The sequence below is a fragment of the Atractosteus spatula genome, chromosome 8 (assembly GCF_055471065.1).
Source record: "Atractosteus spatula isolate fAtrSpa1 chromosome 8, fAtrSpa1.hap1, whole genome shotgun sequence".
Classification (NCBI taxonomy): domain Eukaryota; kingdom Metazoa; phylum Chordata; class Actinopteri; order Semionotiformes; family Lepisosteidae; genus Atractosteus; species Atractosteus spatula.
Window position 1 is genome coordinate 57,467,859 of NC_142713.1, and position 21,800 is coordinate 57,489,658.

Below are 21,800 nucleotides of genomic sequence, written 5' to 3' on the forward strand. Positions count from 1 at the left end.
GACGATTACGTTATCTCATAGGCAGAAAGCTGAAAATCAACAGAGCACTAAAAACTTCTGTATTCTTTACAACTATCAAATTGATGTTTGCTGTCAGTTTTGCTCTTAAAATGAAAAGGAATCAATTAGGTTAATTAGTCAATCAATGAATTGAGCGTGGGTCTTTCTCGGCGTCGCTTAAAACACTGTCCAGCTTTGGGTTATGTATAGTGCTTTTGTTGACACGAACAAGCCTGCGCTTAGTTGAAAAGACATGGGAATGAAATACAACCACAGCTGTCTGAGCAGCTTAAAAACCTTTGAAATGCCAGCTGTTTAAAAAAAGTATTTTATGTTTACAAATATAACATACTTTAGAGAGGTAGAAGCACGGACCATTTCAAGGAATTTAGAGGGAGGAAAACTGAAAAAAATCCATACAACCAATATTTCCACCCGACAGATTTCACCCAGGTTTAGATGAAATAAATCTTTCCTTGTTCTGCTGGCTTTGTGAAATTAGCAGCAACGGAAATGCTTTTGCTGTCTTGATGTTCACTTGACTACATCCTGGTTGTGTATCATTATATCTTTAAACTGACTAGCACTGTATTTTGATCATAACTGTGCTGTGAGCTAACACGCAAAACACTGACTGCACAGTGTTTCCTCTTACACAGAGCAAAGGAGCAAAATATCCAATAAATATTTACCAAATGATACAGCATTATTATTGCCTTTGTATGTTTTTCCTAACACTGACATAACACTGTAAGAACTTTGCACGTATTTAAATGGGGATAAATCCCACAAAAGCACCAGTGTAAGGTGAGGAATTTAGGGACAGAATTAATATTTAGAAGCTGCTATGTGCATGGATTTCAAGAGAAGCATGCATTTTTAAATTCACTTCTTTTCTGTGCCTTAATAATAGCAAAAGCACAGAGAAAGAAGAGCCTGCTGCAGCAGAGGTGAATTGTACCTGTTCTTTGAGCTCCGAGAGCTGGCTAGACAGTTGTGTCACAAGTGTCACCGTGTTGTCCAGCTTCTCCTGCAGGATTCGAATCTCATTCTGCTCGCTGTCACCTTCATTGCTAACCAGGGACATGGCACGCATCCGAGGGAACCAGTCCAAGTTCTTCTCCTGGAGGAAAAAAAAGAAGAGGGCATTAAATATTTAAGAGATCCTGGCACAAGCAAAGTCCTGCTGCTGTAAGGGGATGAGTCACAGATCATTATATGAACAATGCTTTTCACCTGGTGTACACTAAAGTCTGCATTTTTTTTTTAGTTTTCATTTTTTTTATTGCTTTTATAAAAACAAAGATTGGTTTGACCAGTTTTTCCTATTCATTCCGGCACTCAATGACCCCAGTAGCGGAAGGGGTCTGTCTATGTGTGCTTTCCTCTCCAGAGGTCCGCCTATCTTCCCCACAGCACTGCAGAGGACAGCCTGAAGTGGAGGGCAGGCACAGTTCTTATTCACAACGTTGCAAGCTCACAGCAGTACAGAACACCAAGGTTATACTGGCTGCCTTCCCCAGCTGTGATGGTGCACAACTCCCCCAGTTGCCAGGAAAAGTGAATTGATCATATAAATTAAGGGGAGGCCAAACTTGGTCACGTCGTCCAGTAAACAATTTCTCTCAGTAGCTGTACTTTTCAATGAAGTTGGTTACAATAACAATTCCTTACATTTACAGCATAAGGCACACTTCTTTCCGAAAGCATTTTACACACAAAGGGGCTCCCCTTCATTCACCTCTGAACTGCAGCCCCACCTGGGAAACACAGGTCAGCCTTTCTGTGTCATCAACCCCGCCACACAGCAGAGCAGGCAGGGGAATTCGCTTCCATTAGTCAAATGAAATTTTGGAGATCACTTGAAATAAAAATCTTAACCCTCTGGAGCTCCCATGGGGCACAGTGGGCAATTACTTAACTGAACCAATTAACTTCTTAAATTAATCAAAACTCCTATTGTGCTCCAAGTCTTTACCAGCTGATAATTTAAGCACGGTCCGGAAGTCATGCTTTACTGTAGCTCTCCAGGATGAGAACTAGCCCACTTCTGGCACAGACCTCAATGAGTGATGTCTCAATTACTGGCATACTGACTGAGTCACTCTAGTGTGGACAGAAGTGCTGTTGTGGAAGGTGACAATACAGAACCCGGTTTTCAGATTCATTTGTAGAAGCTTTAGATACTGTACATGCTGTGACAAACATACCGATACCAAAGAAAAATGTGGCTTCACAGGTTTCATGCCTAATAATTTGTGGGTGACAGAAGCAGACAAAGTGGAAAAAAAAACACCTTTGTCTGCTTGTGCACAAAAAAGTCAGAGGAGAGAACTTGACAAGGTGTTTGGATTCCACATGGGGTGTCGCGGGGAAAAAAAAACCTTTCGAAAACAATATGAAAAATCTCGGTATCGCTGACGCTGTGCAAACCTTTAAAGATCAAAAATGGCACACCTGAGTGAAACATCAAAGCTTTCCTTCGAATAGTTAAACAGCAGTTATTCCAATTTCTTTGTATAAGACATCCTAATTTGATCATGCTTACTGTGTCTTATTTATTACTGCCTAACAAAATGTTCCAGTTCTTTGAAGCACACAAATAATGGACATTAATTAAAGATGGCAAATATTGTGATATGGCTGTGTTGTTTTACGAACATAATACCACACATTTGTTTTAACTGCAAACTCCTTTCTTAAATGTAGATAATTAAGTGTGATAGAATAAGTCTGAACTGGAACTGAATTGCAGGTAGGTGCTCTTTGAGGCATCATAACATACGCTTTCAAAAGTAACATCTGTAAAAGGTAATTTTGACAAAACAGAATATTCAGAATTGCTGTGTATTTCCACTTTCTCAGGCGTATTGGCAAAATCTCACTTTCCAGATGTCAGAGAAATATCCAATATTTGCAATAAAAATAACTATAAAGATGCTCTTCACATACACAAAACTAGATGGACTATTATCACAGCACATATTATAAACAGGTACTTGGTTTAAAGGATAAGTTATCTTATTGTAAAACATGTTCATTATTTTCTAAGAAACATTTGCTCAAGTATACCCCTATGAAGCATCATTAGCCCTTGTGTACTCAACACTACACAATGAGAGCAATTTTCTCTCTGCAGAAGACAGAGACAGCCTCATGGATCTCAGTTATGTAAGCCTTCAGCAAGCACTACTGATATAAATGGTTTAAATGTGACTAAAACATTGTGATAAACTCCATATGGTACTAGATATTTCTTTCTGGTTACATAATGGATTACTGCAACGTACTTGTTTTTATTTAATATGGGATCTTGCATAAGTTAAACATTTCTCAGCTAAACTGTAAAAGAGGCATTTTAGTCAATTTCATGCAGCTTGATACAAGTGTTGCCAATTGCCCCAGTGTTTGATTTGAACTCTTTCTCATTCAAAGAGCACTGAGCTCTAAGATCTAAAATATCAGAGAAATGCTCTCACTTTAACCACACCAACCCCCGGCACAGAACAAAATGTGCCTTGTTGCACGTGTAATCGCAGCCGATCACCTTGAAGCTGGATTCACCAGCGTGTCCACCCAGGCTACACCTGCGTTAGATGTAAGGGTGTTAGTAAAGTCACAGCTGCCAACTAAATATACCTAGCTTTTGGAATCCAAGACGTATACGAAGACTGACAAATTTGTGTACATTAAAACCTCGATGCGCTCAGGTCCTGCATTCCCAATTTCGTCTACTCTCGCGAAATATTTAGTGACCGCTTTCTCCGCACACGTGGACCAAATGCAGTAGGAGAGTAAACGGAGGCACCTACAGGTACAGGACGTGCGCGCCTTCATCCTGCAGATCCACTGCACTTGAACCGCAGTCGGGCTCAGCTCGGTTAAGACGACTTGTTAGCAGAGTAATACCTGTATGTGTCTCAATGTTATGCTCCGCAATAAAAGAAACGTTAAATTAAAAAAACAACAGCAGCAGCCGTGGTCCCCTAAGTTGTCACAGTCTCAGTTCTCGCGTGTTTTGCGGAAAAGGGTAAGAAAGAAATGATAAGAAAGAAACATCGCAGGAGCAATAAATAAACTACGCGAAACGCATCTCAGGAGTAGGAGTGCGTACGCTTATCTGTGATAACTGTGCCGCAACAAACTTTCTTACGGTACACCAGTTCATAATAATGACAAAAAACAAAACAAAACAAAATGTAAAAAGTAAAGAAAAGCGTTCTGATGAAATGAAAAAAAACAACAACAAACAACTAACACAGGGGAAGCTGTAATATCATAACAGTGGTTTAGTGATCTGATTTGTTTGCAATACGTTTTTTTTTAACGGTTCCAGTACTCATTTTAATTAGAAATACTACCAATTATCATGAACACTATTGATAGTTGAGTTATGACTAAAATATTACTCTGGAAATGCTTGTTTCAGGAGCTGTGGAACCATACCCTATTTCCCCACAAGGTATTCAATTTCACATTTACGGGAACTTCGAGTCACCCAACCCTCGTGAATACCGAGGTTTCACTGTACTGTACATCTAAACCTTTTGATGATTAAATATCGGTATTTATTGATAACTATCTTTCAGTCTGGCCTTGAAAGATGCACTAAAGAAGATTTTAGGTATTTTATCTTGTATCACGAGTTCATCACTGCAACAGAATTTACTTGCACACTTCATTGTACGTTGAAAGATGAATTCATCAGCAAAGTATAAATCAATTCACTGAAACGTTAACTCCTCATTAATGAACAGGTAGTCTTCGATGCTGGTCTATTAGCCAGAGATCCAGTGATATTAACTTTTAATTGTCCTCTTTCTATGCACATTATGCAGAATAAAATGGCGGAAGACTGCTGCAAAGCAGATGCTGATAGACCCGGAGAGAGAAAGATGACTCCCCAAAGCCCCATGACTGTGCAGCATGCAAATGTCCCAATCTAGAAACAAGCCGATATAAAGCAATATATATGCACATCAGCCCTTGCGCATTGCAGCGTAGATAGTTCAAATTCATCGCTTCTCATAAGAAGCAGTATGAAACCAAGAGATGTGGGAGGCCTGACATTCACTGATGTCAGAGATCAAACAGTGTTTACGATGTGATAGTCCCAGTAAATGGAGCCACATGGGAAACAAAGAGATGAGCCTTGAGTATCAAAACGCGACGGAGCTCTGGGTTTTAAAACCTAACTATGATATGTGTTGCATACACACCTGTTTTCTATCCTCTCTTATTGAGCATCTCTTTCAGGTGTCGCCATGGTGCCAGCTTAATGCATACAAAATCTCTCGTGATCATTTCCCTTTCTTCCAAGAATGCAAAATTCCCTGTGCCCGTACAAATCAAAATTTCATCCTCAGAAGTTGCTGGGGGAGGCTCACGAATACTGGGGGAATATATTAAGCTGGCAGTAATCCCCTAAGCCTTCAGGGGTCCGAAGAACTCCCAGGTAGAGGGTGGAATTTCTTTTTAATCGAAAATCTTTATTACTTTTCAGTGCACTCAGCTGCTGCCAAAAAAGTCCATTCCCACGATTTTGTCTACAGTGTTCCGCCATCAATCTGTGCTGCTCCTAGCTAAAAGAGCATGCACAGAGGTAAACACAATTTCAGGATGATCTGGCTAAAAGATACTGTATCTGATTAAAGGATTTGTCATAAATTTGCACTTAAAAAGGATCACTAGTCATCGGTACATCTTGGAAATACAAAGCTTTCACACATTTATTCTTGCAGCAGTTTCCAGCACAACCCAATCCACACCTGCTACTGTGTAAAAAACTCACCTTACAAAACAATATTGCATTTTCCCATGTTAAAAAGACCTCTAAAAAAGCTGTGCATTTGAGAAAAATACAGTTTTGAGGTTAGAGCATACTGTACATGCAATAAGCCCCGACACTTCTCATATTGTACTTTACACCTCATCTGGACACAGCAATCACAGAGCTTGGTCCATGTGGGAGCACTGACATCCCAGCAAAGAGAGGCACAAGATCCATGCCGATCCATGCTCCAAGAACCTTGACGACAGACACAGGTGTTAGGACCTGGTCAGGTATAATGAGCAGAGGTAATTGGAAATGGTCATTAGCTCTTTAGATGGGTCAACACGTATTCGAAGACGAGTGAGGCAGTGCGCTGAGATCCATTGCTGATCAGTGCCTTGTGAGAGGGGCAGAGTTAAGGACAGTTTAAGTGTTCACGCTAAGGAGTTATTTCTGGTCCTTTCACCCAATGTTCAAGTGTCATGAGCTCAGGCGGCGAACACTAGTAGATCAGCTACAAGTTTAGGAATAGTGCCACTATAAAATGCCCCTAGCAAGAGCCTACATGCTCCTTCGTTTACTTAAAAAATGTAGACTTTTGTTAAAAATAAGAGCTTCACTAAGTCAAGACTGCAGCAAAAACAAAATGCCATATGGCTGTTAAGTTCAGTGCCTGAAAATCTGTTATATCCAGCTAGCTTCTCACCACTTTATGAAATACAGGGTCAGGGAGACCTATTCCAGCAAGCACAGGTAGTAAGGCAGGGTACACCCTGGACAGGACACCAGTCCATCGCAGGGCAGACAGATGCACACACTCATACCGGGGCCAGTTTTTCCAGAAACCAATAAACCTACCAGTGAATCTTTGGACAACGGGAGGAAATTGGAGCACACACACACACACAAAACTCAGGGAGAACATGCAAACTCCACACAGACAGCACCCCAGGTCCAGAACTGAACCCAGGACCCCAGTGCCGCAAGGCAGCAATGCCGACCACTGGTCCTCTGTGCCAACCTGGAAATCTATTGGGCAAGTTTAATGGTTTTCTTTAAAAACTGTGGTACATGATTTTGGTCAAAATATATACCGTAAAACAAATGTAGATGCCCAAGGAGATAATGTAAATATTTCTTGTACTCGGGTTAAGGATAAAAAGTTTGCTTGGGTAAGGGCAAAAGGAAGCCATTGGTGGAGTGTTTATTGACCACTCAGCTCCTTCAGATTAAACAAAACAAAGACCTTACGTTTGTACGCAATGCTCTGCTTTCAGCTCATTGATTATAAATGCTGATTAAAAGGCAGCTAATTAAACACCCCGCTGCTTGACAAAAGGAGACAAAATAACTGCATACGCACAAGGCGTCCGTTGGCGAACGATCGGTTTTAGATCCACAACTAAAGGGAATCTAGAGGAATGGACGGCCTAACTGTGAAATGACTTAAACAGCACACGGACTTTTCTCATTTAGTCTGGCCACATGGCTGTGTTAAATGCCCCACTGTACCGAACTTCTCTTTCCTCTTCATCACAGCTGTAAGCGAATCCCAACAGACAGCTTCCCCTCCCCACCCCCCCAGCGCCTTTGCCACGATATCTCATTTTAAAACAGCAGGTAGGATAAGCCGGGCGGAGGGGGGGGTTGGATTGCTATGGAAACAAACCTCTCTCCATCCACCTGAGGTGCAGCACAGTTTTGTAAAGGTGGCACAGTGTTTGCGCGAAGGGGTGGGACAGTAAAAGGCAGAGTTGTTATACAGCAGCAGAAACCAGCCACTTGAGATGGGTTATGTAATCCTCCTTTAGCGGCTCCTCCTCAGCTATTTCACCTCGACGGTGTTCGTGATAATTAAGCATGTATAATGAGTTTTAGTGGGCTCCTGAGCGCACTGAGGCTACGAGCTGTAATGACTCAGCAGATAAGAGTCAGGAAACCAGACCCTTATGGAAAACTGCTCCTGGCATGCAGACAGCCTCCCACACTGGGTGGGCAGGAGTGACCTGCTATCAAACCTACACAGCCCTCTTTCTTTGAATGTGAAGAGATCTGCAGGAAAAGGTGGTTTTCCTTTTAACTATCCGTGTTATGTAAGCACTTGGCGTCTCCTGCTGGGACAGAGGGGCACTCAGCTGTGGACTCTCGTATGGACTGCTGTCGTCACTATAGATAAGAGTGCACGTGGTAAAAAAAAACAGATACAAGCATGGTTGTCGACCCCTTTGTCCAACAATGACAATGAAAATGACACTGCTTGGTGGATTACAAAACGCTGGCACTTTGGACGGCACGGTACTGTTTTTCCAACAAATTCCTGAACGTTCTGCTGCTTCTATTCAGTTACATCCAGGGGCTCACACAAATGATCGATTGAGGCAGCCTGCTGGAAAGGAAACAAAACCAGGAGAGAAAGAGGCTGCAATCCTTAACCTCAGGCTGAGGAATGGTATACTTTGAGAGAGCTTCCAAAGGTCTTGCATCTCAAACTCATGCAATGATGACATCTATGAGCTTTTCTATTCCTTTCTGGGCTGGCTGAAGTTCATTTTACTAGAAAAATCAATGTACCGTAATATTGTTTTCTACTGAGCACAGCTGTGCTGGTACTGACTGGCATAGTGGCACAGTGGTTAGCACTGCTGTCTTGCAGTGCTGAGGCCCTGGGTTCAGATGTGGACCTCTGCGGAGTTGGTATGCTGTTCCCATGCATGGTTTTCCTCTCCAGGTGCTCTGGTTTCCTGCCACAGTCCAAGACCTACTGGTAGATAACTGGCTTCTGGGAAAAACTGGCCCTCGTCTGTGTCTGTGTTTGTGTCTGCGAGACCTGAAGTGGACTGGTGTCCCATCCAGGGTATATCCTGTCTTGTCAGGACAGACCCCTGCTCCCCAGTGGCCCTGTCTTGGATAATGTGGTTAGAAAATGCCTGGATAGATGAATGTATTTATATTACCGACTTGGCTAAATCATTTTTTGGCGCACATTATGGACCTCATTACCATCTCATAACTGGCCATCCCATAATTCTGCTCTGAATCTGAACCTCAGGAGGTTTTGATTTCTCATGACAATTTCTGTACTTCCTGATCTCCACGGAACTGCACCTACAGCATCCATCTGGAAAGGATTAAGACTAATTGGAAAACATACAGTGCTGTGAATCTGAATTTTAGATGTACAAAAGCGTGATACAGATAGGACTCCAGTTTATTCTTAATTACCTCGTTTAAAAGCAGACTGATCAAAAATGTGTTGGTCCTGTGCTGAATTCTGGGCAGTTCATCAAACTGTTACATCACTCGATGTTTAAATAGAAATTCTTCTTTACAATAGCCTGCAGTCAGTTTCGCAAACGCTGTTTTAGAAATCACGTGGCTTTTCAAACTAGTTTTCAACATATTGTGCACAGGAAGGGTGCTTCTTTTTAAAACGAAGTCTGAAGATAGACTGACCATGCAGCATCTTAAAAAAGACTTTTAATCAATGTGGCTAATAGAGGCATCATGCATGTTAGTCCTATAACTGTTTTGACTATTTAAAAAAAAAAGATCAGGACATTTTCAAATGTTTGTTTGTCAAATTTAGTATTTCACTACCAATAACATTAAAGAAATAAATGTAAGACTACTACTGCAGGAATTCTGCACACAAATGTCCATCCAGTTCACACCAAAATCAGGACTAAAGCTGACTAAAAATTAATTCCTTAAGTGACATAATTAACCAAACAATAACAATAAAAAAACATATTTGCTGAAAACATGCAGTTTCAATATTCATACACTTGACATATTCTTGCTACAAGTAATGCTTGTACAATGAATAAGGAATAGGATCAATGGGCCTAGCCTCCATACTGTATGTTTTCACAGATGCACCATGTCTAATTTGCTTAAATAAGAAGCAACTGTAAAAACTAGTTAGTTGAAATGATCTGTTTTCAGGTGTTCAATAAGCAAAAAAATACATATAGTTTAAGTTTCTCAAATCTATTGCAACTTAAGGAAGATATGAGCTTCACTTGCTTATTCTCACCAATTGTTTGTCACTGATTTAACGGCAACTTCAAATACTAGGTCCATCTCTGTCTGGATGTGGTTTGAGAAAAGTACACAGAATTTATGTAAGAGTGAACCCTCCAACACTGTAAATCAAAAGCACCTAACATACTGAAGTTGAATTGATAGTTATTGTTTAGAATTTGCTGCTGAAGGACAATATAATTCTCTCAGCATATGGTCTGTTTTACTAGTTAAAAGTTTTAAAAACTAGTCATTATTTTTCAAAATTTCAGAGGGAACAGTCACTGCATGTTACCACTCACGTTAAAATTCAGCAGTAAGCTTACTAATTAATTTCACAAACATTTCCCAGCGGCATAACCGTTTTAATTAGGATGCTTCAGAGTTTTTATCTAATACTGTACATCTCTATGAGTCTAAACCCCATAGACCATTTGTTATATTGAAGATCTTACCAATTATCACTTTAAAAGCTCCTTTTAAGTTTCATAGTTTGGTTTGCTATCACAGTGTTGCCTACATAGGAGAATAATTATATGAAATGTAATTGAGAGGGTTATTTATATTATGCAAGGTGTCCTGTTACAATGAATAACATTAGAATCACAGAAGTAAGAAACTGAAACAGTATTGAAATATATATTTCTAAATATAACTTTTAAAAAGCATCAGGCTTTATAACAAGCTGAAGAGAAGAGACATAATATCAATACCCCTGCAGTGAAGACCCTGAGTCTCTAAAGATACACTTTAAAAACCAAAAGTACTGCACACTTGAAGAAAATGCAGGGTAAATATAATCCTAAAGAATCTAACTGCTGAAACATGTAATCCACTGAAATACAATGAAAGTTTAGCAATGGACATCCAAGCGTAAAACACAAACTCCTGTTTCAATCGTTTCCAAAGTCCCTATTCATCACGTACTGTGGAAACAAGCTGTTCTAACTGACAAATTGATTTTTTTTTCTCCTTCTCTCAATATTAATAAGGGTAAAGCGAGGTGGGAATCAGATTAATTTCATTATCCTCCTACACGGGACCTCAGGTCTCTCATGTGTACACAGCTTCTGTTTCCAACAGAGACACCAGGCAAACAGATCAAGCTCATTAAACACCCACTTTCCAAAAATCCCCTGCCCTCACTAAAAAGAACTAACCTTCACCCGCATGAAGTGAAGCTTGTGTCTGCACTCTGGCAGCAGTCGATAAATGGTGGTGCAAATGAATCACAGGTTATCTGTGGACAAAGCACCCTTTGTCAGGAACCCGAGGTGAGCCGAGTGAAGTCAGCAAGCAGGAACTTCAGTGAGCATGTGGTTTAAAGCATTTCCATTCCGTATAGGAATGATTATTGATTTTTAAAACATTATCTTACAGTACTAGGAGGAGGGTATTCGCAACAGATTCAAGACATGATGAAAAAAGTCTGCTTCTAATATCTGTCTCATGTTCCAACCAAGAGAGTGTCTGAATCAATGTTTCACTATTGGAACTGTAATCAAGTGCAGTCCAATCAAGGCGTCAAATTGCACTCACAGGAAAAAAACTCCACAGTAAACAGTGTAATATGCCCGTTTGCACCCATTTTCTTTGAATATTTCACGGAGGATTCAGTTCCTTTATCGGGCAGAGGTAGAGAACTTGGAAGCATGGATTAGCTCAAGGTGTTTTGAATACTGTATCTCAGAACTAAATGCAGCATCTATCAAAATGATTCTTTTGATAATTATTTGGAATGATTGTCAGATCTCTTTAGGAAGCCATAGACAAGCCGAATCCATTGTCATTGTAATCATTTAAAGTCCATGTCTTTAACAGCTATGAGTGTTAGAAAATAATAATCTATCCCAGGAGCCCAGAGCCATCAGAGTTTTAGAAAGAAAAATATGGTTTTAATATACTCAGTCGCCTTCACAAATCCCCTCAGCAATTATCTGCAATCCAAGGGTGACTGACAAATGCTTGGGGACTCTAAATAAGAACAAGAACCAAAACTTCAGCTCCTATTCACAGAACAACCTTCATCTAATGCTACCACACTAACACAGTTACAGTATGTATGTATGTTTTAACAGGTTACCAGAAGTAACCTGTCAATTGCCCAAAAAGCAATCTATTGTAATTGCAAAATCAATAAGCTTTCTTTTTTCACTTGCATGTTACCAACAGCAGGTTACTGCCATCTGGAAAGAGACCAGCAGCTAATGCGTGCCTTGTGATTTAAACAGCATTTTAAATATCCCAGAGCAAAGACAGCAGGTGGCCCAACGCCAAAACCAAACAAACACCTTCATACATTAATGCAAGCTGCCCTTTCAGGTCCTTCTAATACACCTTGCAGTTAAATCCAGTCAACTCAGCCATTCTCACATCACAGTCTCAGCTCCCAGCGACCTGAATTCACAGCTGCTGCGCTGCACCTGCGTCATGAGCAGCTCTCCCTGCCCCTGCCAGAATCCAGTCACGGTCTCCTGCGAGCCCTGAGCAGGCCCGGTGCCACTGGCTAGGCAGTAGTTACCGCCGCCATGCCAAACACCAGGTCCTCGGCCACAGGAGGAATTGACACAGCGGCAGTGACAAGTGCAGGCCTACTCTGCCCCTGCAGGGATTCACTCATGGTTACTACTGGGCCCAGAGTCACACAGCACTGCTCTCTAGCTAGAGGAGAATTCAGTAATGGGGCTTCTGCTGCAGCAGGGTTTCAGAGGGGAGTGACGTAACTCACCCAGCGGGTGGTGCTCCGTTACACGATCTCCCACCTTGACTGCACGCCACCTTTCTCTGGCACAGCAGACCAGATCCCGTGAGTGCTGATGAGGCTGCAGTCTCCGCTAATGCTGTGCCTGCTCTCAGCTTCTCAAACGAGAGATCATTGCACTTGTTTTCATTGCAAGCAGTATCAAGGGAGGAGGATAAAGATGACAGCCATGACTTTCCCAAGGAACCACACACATTGCTCTGGAAATCCATGAAAGATGCACATAGACTATATAGGATGGCACGGTGGTGCTGTGGTTGGGATTGGGGACCTGTGTTACATACCTGGCATGCAATCTGCGTGGCGTTTGTATGTCCTCCCTGTGTTTCCTCCCACAGTCTCCCACAGAGACATACTGGTACTGCAGGTTAACTGGCCCCTGGTGTGAGTGTGTGCGTGTCCGTGTTTGTGTCTGTGCGTGGCCTGTGATGGACTGGTGTCCTGTCCAGGGTGTATGCTGCCTAGCGCCCATTGCTTGCCAAGATAGTCTCTGGATCCAATGTCACACTGTACTGGATAAAGTGGTTAGAAGGTGGATTTAATGGATATCCTGCTTTCAGATCAGGGCAACGGCCAAGAAGAATCACTTCATACTTCTTAAAACATGCCTCATACTGTATAGGGAGCTATTCACAAAGCACTTGCCGATTGATAGTCGGATTTCGTTAAAAATAAGTCACACATAGCTATATTCTTGAAGTTATCTATGAAGATGACTTTAGCCATTCGATGAAAGAGCCTGTACAGTAGTAGTTCAAGGGCAGAATTCCGTCTGCTTTTGATGACATCATCAGCATCGTTTTCTGAGTGCCACTGGTCAATGTTTCACACAGAAAAATGGAATCTACAGACAGCACTGTAGCAAGGAACTTGGAAATGCACTATTAATTCTAGAATGATCCAAAAATTTGCGTTTGAAACTAAAAGGCATATGGCTGAAAATACAATTAAAAATAAATACTGTAGTTGTTTTCACACGATGTTAATGAGACAATGAAAAGATTTTGTCATATGGAAGCAATATATATTATTGTGGTATTTTCTAAATATAAATATCACAGGAATATCTAGTTAGATAACAGAGCACAACACTGTAATAAATCTGTTGACTTTTTTTGTATAGTTTATATTGTTATTTTGGGGGGAACACATTTTTTAAAGAGTGTTCAGATTACTTTTTTGTCAGTTCATACTGTATATGACTGCTGTTGGTCAACTTGACCTTGGTAAGATAGGAAGTAATGTTTAGTTTTGCATTCATTTCAGTTTATGAATAGCTGTTATCACTTAGGCCCGACGTAAACATTTGGCTAATGAGATGGTCTTTAACCCTCATCAATTAATTTAAAACTCTTCTTGTTTTTGAGTTCTTCAAATGCCTTAGGGGCTTAATGAAACCTTTTAGTCGTCTTAATGGATTGTAGTCACAGTTTAACAACTGTCTATGCCCGTAATCATGTACAGTACACAAGTTTGTTTTGCCCTATTAACAGCCATTAATCCTGTATGAACAGAGCCCACAGCTCTTGGAATAATATTCATAGGTTTTTTTTCCTATAAAATCAACTCTTCAAGGTGTACAGAGAAAAACTTAAGAAATTAGTTTAACCCTGGGCTGCTGTGTCATTTTTTTGCTATTACCCTTGGCCATACGTAAGATATTCCAACTGAACACATTTAAAGTGAAGAAATATTGAAGATACTCAATATTGAAGTTTTGGCAATAATAAGTAACTTTCTCAAATGATTCCCTTCATTATACTCTTCCGCTGTGGCTTGTGGTCTCCAGCTTTGTATCAGAATTTGTAACATTCGAATTCCAATGACAGAACGTCCAGCTGTTTCCATCTGTGAAGGTCATTGTTTTGTAAAAGGTTATGTTAAATAAAAGATAATTCCGTCCAACGTAATTTCAAGAAAGAGGGGGGATGTCAAAACAAGAGCGTGAACATACTTTAAAGGGTACAGCTCCCCAGAAGAGCTTTCAGGGCTTACTGGAAAAAAATAACAGGCTCCTTTTCAGAAGGTGAATTAACAATACTCAATGGGCTTCATCCCATTCTGCAGTATTAGGCCTTCTTCTGTAATAGCTCCCTGTACAGCATGAGGCACGTTTTAAGAAATATTAAGTGATTCTTCTTGGCTGTTGCCCCGATTTTCTCCCAATTGTGAAGCGGCCTCAAAGAGGAAACGCACAAACAAATTAAAGAAGGTTTATTAACAAAGGTTTCTCTCTAAAAATGCAACATAGCCTGGTCCATAAGAATCCCTTTCAACGGCTTTAGCTTTCAATCTCACATTTTTAAAGTAAAAAACCTTGCTGGTCTAGGATACAAAGAAGACACAGACATTTCTGTACTCTTTAGAATGTATTTCAGATAGCTGAATAGAGTATTGAAGACTCACGTTCATCAACATCAATGGGATTTTTCTAGGTCACATACTGTATAAAAGCAAGGGTCAGAGTTGCTATGTCATGTATGTTAAAATAATATTAAAAATAAAAGGATAGAAACATTTTTTTTCCTTTGGATGCACAAGTTCTAGGAAACAATCTGCTCTTGATAAATACGCACGCAGTTTAAAGCCCTTAAAATACAAAACAGTTTCAATTGGTCTAGTTAAGTAACAGAAAGGGAACTTGCGAAGATTTTGTTCTTAATGCTCACATGCAATCCCTGCCAAACTGTACTGTGGAACTTCTGAAAGATGTCGTGATGTGTCTTTTCGAAAAAAAAAATAGTTTGATCAGTTGTACCACAATCTTTCGCAAGCTCTGTATTCATGTGGGGTGTTTGCCTGACAGGAAATCCCCTTATTGTCAGGTGTTGAACATACTTTTGAAAAGAGGAAAAAATACAATAATAACAAAACAGATAACAGTTTTTTTATATTAAATAATTCTGTTCAACAAATCTCAAATTGAATCAGTATCGCACATGTTAAAACCTAAGCTTCTTTTTAGTTAAACAGGGATTTCTAACCCTTAACTTTGGCTGTTTGTGTCAGGCTTTCAAGCACGTACTACAATATAACAAGCTCTCTCAAAAGAGGTACCCTTCTTGTTTTCTGGAACTTGGTGTTAATGGAAAACAGTGTATGTGCCTGTTCATGCTAATATCTCATCTACTTGGCTGTTTTAATACCAGGGGATATGCAAATAAATGCTTTGAAAAACCGCCCAGGGTAAATGTATAACTCTTAAAAGCTACTTAAGCCATAAGAAGATGGATTTACCTACTGTAATTTTAGGTACAGGTCATGAAATCTAATCAAATACTAAATGTCAGATTGTTAGGTCTGAACTTTCTAAGCTATCTCTTAAGGCTGACACATCAGGGAACCTTCCTGATTACTAGTGCAACTGTAAATATTTCAGATTACTGACACGCAGACCTGTCCTCTGTTTGGAGTTTAATTCTTAAAACATATTCACACAATCATTAAAAGAAAATACAATTTCATATTACCTTCTTTCAATATATTCTGATATGCATTCGATCATGTTTTGCTTTGAAGAATAATACCCTGAGCTGAATTTTCCTATGCCAGCCACCATCTTGGCTCAAACCCATGCTATGGTGTGAACTTGAGCCAAGATGGCTGCTGGGTAACTGGGAACAGGTGTTGAAATAGACACACCTGTGCTGATTTAGTATGTGGGGCACTCTGAATGGATTGAATTCTGTGTGTAATTAGCCATGTGTCAGTTGACATGTACTGTATAAGAAAGCACCCCGTGGAGAGAGTCCTTCAGTAGAGAAACAGCATAAACAAAACAGTTCAAACTGCCCATTGCCATATTAGAGTTGCCAGTGTTATGGAAATGTGACCCTGTTCAAATGAACTCAGCCAGAAGGGAGAGAGTGTTATGGCTCTGGAGGCAGGAGTTCTTCTTAGAGCTGGATTGGGTTGGCTGACATGCTAGTGAGACTCAATGAACTGTCAGGCAGGTTGAAAATACTGTATAAAGTAAATGCAGGTTGTGGACCAGCAAGTCATGTGGTGGTTTGTTAGCCAGGCCCAGTGGCCTGCTGTTAATAAATCATAAAAGACAGTAAATAAATAAAGAATGCTCTGCACAGTAACAGCTACAGACCAGCTATAGACCAAGGAGAGGCCTGGGGTAAGAGAAAGAGGAAAGTGTTTTGATAAAGATAGATGTCTAGGAAAAGGAATGAAAGAACAAAAGAGAGCTGAATATGGAGGAATTTTCGTGCAATAAAAATTCCTGAGCTTAGCCAAAAGCGAATGGGCTAGAGAAAGAGTTGGGTAACAGAGTCATTTGGAATTAAACCCTAAAGCTTAATGTAAAAAAGTGCGATGACTTGACAGAGGGAGTCCTGTGTGTGACAGGGAACACCCTGCAGGAAACAGTGAGAGCAGTAAGAGAGAAGAACAAGAACATAAGAAAGGATTCCCCTTATTTGTAACCTTGCTACTATCTGTCCCGTTCGGCAGTTAGCAGCTTATTGATCCAAGGATCTCACCCAGCTTTTTGAAGGAAGCCAGGGCATTGGCTTCAACAACACGGCTAGACAGCTTGTTCCACACACCCACAACCCTTTGTATAAAGAAGTGCCTCTCGTTCTCAGTTCTAAGGGAAGGGAAGGATACTTCCCAGGAAAGGGACCCTCATAAGAACTTCAGTCCTGAAAAGTTTCAGTAGAAATCAGTAGAGATTCAGAGGGAAACATCAGGAGCCAGGGTGGTGGACTGATGCTACTAAAAAAATTAACTACTGGCATTGGTACAGCATGTGAATTATTGCTTGTTGTAAAGAGAAACTAAAACTATATAAAATCTAGAGTTTTATGTTACAGCAAATCTATTTCAAATGCAAACATACTTTTGCAAGATATAGGACATATACAAATATATCAAGCTTTTAGAGTTAAAAAGTACGTGCATATTAAATGTTCATTATTTTTTATACCAGAAAAGGAATCTTCATCAACTCTGTTTCTTACGTGTGCTGGTAAATGTTTTCACTGAATAGCTATAGTACTTTCTAGATGGAGTAACTAAGCTATTTTGAGTTTCAGTTTCCACAATCAAAATAACACACAATTATGCAAAATATCATCCGCCCAGCATTTTTTCAGACCACTTTTCCTTGAGAAGATCATGGCACCAAAAGATGAGTCTATCACTAATTCCATTATAAAAGTCTGAAGAGCCCTTTACAATTACAACAGAACACTTAAAATAGAACAATTCATCAGGTCAAATCAATAGCACACATAAGCAGCCCAATTGTGTCATAGATCAACACTCACAAAACTATGCAGCTGAGATCCCTGTCAGCAGAGCATTCCATTACTGCCTTCAGCCATAACTGGCTAATAAATGCATTTATGTAGAAACTAGTTAAGCAAGTCACTCAGTTTATCCAAATCTGCTTACACAATCAGGTATTAATCTTTTTTATTTAAAATTTACTTGTGGCAGACCTTCATATTGAACTGTATTGCTTGTGATTTTTTTGCACAGAGAAAATGCATTCCCATATACAGACCATCAGTATCCCTTCTGTTTTCCCTCTGGTGCATCTAAGCTTACTGATTGATGTTTATAAGAAAGACCCGTTTATCCGATTGCAGGCAAACTGTGGAGAACCCACTGAATCCCTTGAGAATGAAGCAAGTGATCAGTTTGCCAGTAATGTAAGCGTCAGATGTAAAATATGATACTTAAATATGAACTAAAATCATCTCTTCTCTGTGTTTTTGAATGGATGTAACACTTTACGGGCTACTATACTACAGCCATTCCATGAAGGGTTACGAACTCACACCATGCTTGCCAAGATGTGATATACTTCTATTAGCTAAGAATAACCTGCAGGCCATGCTGAGGCTAGGCTGCTACTTTGAAACTATCCACTATCACAGGAAAGCTGGGATTTGTGTCTGGCTCTGGCATTTTGTTAAACCAGGTTTTTATTCAGTGAAACCATCTGATTTCAGGCATAAAATTAAATCTTGTTTTTTTTTCCCCTTCATAGCATTTTTCCATAAAAGATTTAAGATTTCACTGAATTTCCTATGGTCTGCAGACAAAACAAAATGTAGAAATCTGAATGACTTTCCAGCTGAGACATGAAGGACGGCGTGCTATATTTTAGCATTAACTCTTTAAGGTACAGTAGCTCTAAGAACAGGCATTCTATACCTGGGAAACGGCACAGTGACCAATCTCCAGTCATATCCCTGGAAAATCTATAACATAAATGTATGGCTGTGCCGAATCTTGCTCTTTAGGTGTAAAGTCATATGACTTGAAATCCCTCAGCTTAAACTAATTTTGGTGTATCACAAAAACCTAATTTCTTGTGTGAGCTACATTAGCACTACACGTATGGCTCGGTGTTGTTTTTAAGGTTATTCATATTTTGTAGATGCTTACATTTTCATAGCCTTACATAATAGTTTATATACTGTAGATACAAACTGTTGAAACTTTCCAACAGTCTCCAATCACAATGTCTTGCTAAGGGTTTCCAGGAACTAGAATAGTTTAATGTTAAACTGTAAACATCCCATTGTAAGATTAGAAATAAGAGGCCAAATGGATCCTCTGGTCCATTTGGTAGCAAAACAGCTAACTGAATCTCATCCATTAGTGTGCTGAAAAAAAAACAAGCTATCATCTTCAGAAACATGGCTGGGTAGCTTGTTCCAGACTCCCACAAACCTTTGGGGAAAAAAGTGCCTCCTGGTCTCAGTTTAAAATTCACTTGGCACCTCTGGTTAACATATCAGTGGTGATTCTGAAAAAGTCCACTGGGTTGCCTCAAGCCAGCTTTAAAGGATTTTGAATGCTTGGATCACAGCCCCTCTTAGTCTTCTCGGTTCAAGACTAAAAGGGATCAGTTCCTTCAGCCTGCCTGCATCTCGTTTCTCTTCTCTGGGCTGATTCCAAAGCAGCAACATTTCATCTGGGTACAGGACCTCCTAACTAGATGTGCGTGTATGACACTGAATTCTGTGGTGAACTATACTTTAAATGATGAATCAACCTGAAATGAAACAGCTAGTGCAGAACATGAACATGTGAAACTCTATGTGGTTTCCTTTGAAATGTGCGTTTACTGTGTACGTCATCTTTAATGTCGATCACATTTCTGCTACCACAGGTCTAAGGTCACACCCAAACTCAAATTATAATGACTACAAACGCATACAGTATATGCATTCATTTATTAACTGCTATATCCAATACAAGATTGTAGGGGAGCCAAAGCCTAGTGTTTATATAACAGTCTGGCATTTATAAATATTTTTCAAGAAAATGCTTTTGTTTCTGCTTTGCAGTACTGTATAAAACAAAATTTACTAGCATGCATTAGGTGATGAGACAGTTAAAGTTAAATCATGAGTTGATTAGAAAAGGAGATTTTGTTTCTGGCTTACATAAAGTTCTTGCACTTATCTTTTCAGAAAATCAAATTAGTTCAGATAGCCTTTTAATCCTTACAGATCTGATTTTACAATGGGTCTTTGACTTGTGGAAGCACAATCGTTCATCACATTTTCAACAAGCACAGTATGATCAGATTTTGATTTCACACTAGACAAAAGTGTTCTTCATTTCATACAACTGAAATCATTGTTTAACCTGATGAGTAACTGTCCTTCCTTTGTTGAGGGATAAAGAAGGGTATATTTCTAAATACTTTCCTTAAAAAAAATCATATAGATGACAATAGACTTACCATGATCATCTGAGCAACGTAACTTTCAGGTCCAGTATATTCAGTCGGATCTTTCACTTTAACCAGAACTATGAAGTACAGGTAGTGCCACATGTTATGTTCTGACTTTATATGCTCCTCAAAAGAAACTGTCTTGTTGTCAAATTTATCTCTCTCAAGCCCTGCAACAAAAAAATGAAAAAAAAAATAGCTTTTCAGACTCAACAGTGTCGGATCTTCATATTCATTTACTACAGTATCTATTGCACCATAAATTAACAAAAAAACATAAAAAGGTAATAATTATACATAAATACAGTTTAGTAACTCAGTGAAGGCCATTGCTTGTAGCTACAATAATGAAAGAAGTCATATTTTAAAAGACTACATGGACCGCTTGGTTTAATTGATGTTAGTTGAAAGTAGCTTCTTGACTCTTTATAATGTCTGTTAAATCCCTCTGCTTAACAGAACACTTACCACAGATGAAACAGGTGGTTTTCAGAATTTCTTCTTTCCTCTGCTTTTCACTTCTCAAGTCTGCAAATGTGTCAATGATGACTCCAAAAATAAGATTGAGGACAATGATGATGACAATGAAGAAGAACAGCAGGTCATACACAACACGTGCGGCAAACAGGGGCTCCTGAAAATAGAATCACAAGTTAAACTCAGTTGAGATCTCCCCGTCAAAGGAAAATGTCCTGTTATTTAAACTTATATCTAAATTCACCCACTGTAATACTGTCATACTGGCAAACAATTATTCCTACACTCTAGAACTGTGAAAAATGTGAAAACTCTGCAGGGGGAGAATACAACTCCAAAACACTGTAAGTAGTTTATATTTTATAAGAAGGTAAGGTAAATAAGAAGAGCAATGGTCCTAATACAGATCTCTGTTGTGCCAAATTTGAAAATGTATCTCTTATCTGTACTCTGTTTTCTATTCATGTTCTCATTCCAAACACAGGCATTAGATTGAATTGCTACTGAATGTTATTTAAGAATTCATTTCTCATTTTATGAGGAACCTTAACAAAAAGTTAGTGAAAACAAATATATTGTACCATATTGCATTCCCTGTATGTCCATTACTATTGTTGCCTGTCCGGGAGAACTCTAAGGTTAGTTGAAGAAGAAAATCATGCTGCTAACCCTAAGGATCGTATTTCCAGTTATATACAGTACATACTGTATATATGATCCTCTATTTTAGTTCTAATGATTGTTTCGATCATCTTAGAAGTAATATAAGACTGGTCATTTAATTGGTACAGTTTTGTCACACTTTTTATTGACAGGTCATCAATCATCAGCAATTTTTCCATGAATATTACTCCCATCTTGAGCAACTGTTGGAGGAGTTTTGCTAATATATTGAGAATCACAACATTTGCTTCCTTATATACAAGCTGTACGATATCACCGGCCCGAGAGGCTTGCTTAGCTCAAGTGATTCAAACACCTGCAGAAAGCCTGCCTCCTCTATGCTAATATTATTTAGGACATAAATCTGTCCTTCCTGAGCCTAAGGCATGTTGATG

General features: G+C 39.6%; 1 protein-coding gene across 3 annotated transcripts in view; it reads right to left on the reverse strand.

Moving 5' to 3' along the window:
• The window catches only part of itpr2 (inositol 1,4,5-trisphosphate receptor, type 2), a 165,432-nt gene that overhangs the window by 3,227 nt on the left and 140,405 nt on the right, over positions 1–21,800 (reverse strand). For all 3 annotated transcript variants that reach the window (XM_088922826.1, XM_088922825.1, XM_088922824.1), the window contains 3 exons: positions 20,734–20,899; positions 20,275–20,435; positions 962–1,123 (listed from right to left, as the gene is read on the reverse strand). In XM_088922826.1, the coding sequence (XP_088778952.1) occupies positions 962–1,123; positions 20,275–20,435; positions 20,734–20,899 (489 nt within the window). The remainder of the gene's footprint in view (positions 1–961; positions 1,124–20,274; positions 20,436–20,733; positions 20,900–21,800) is intronic.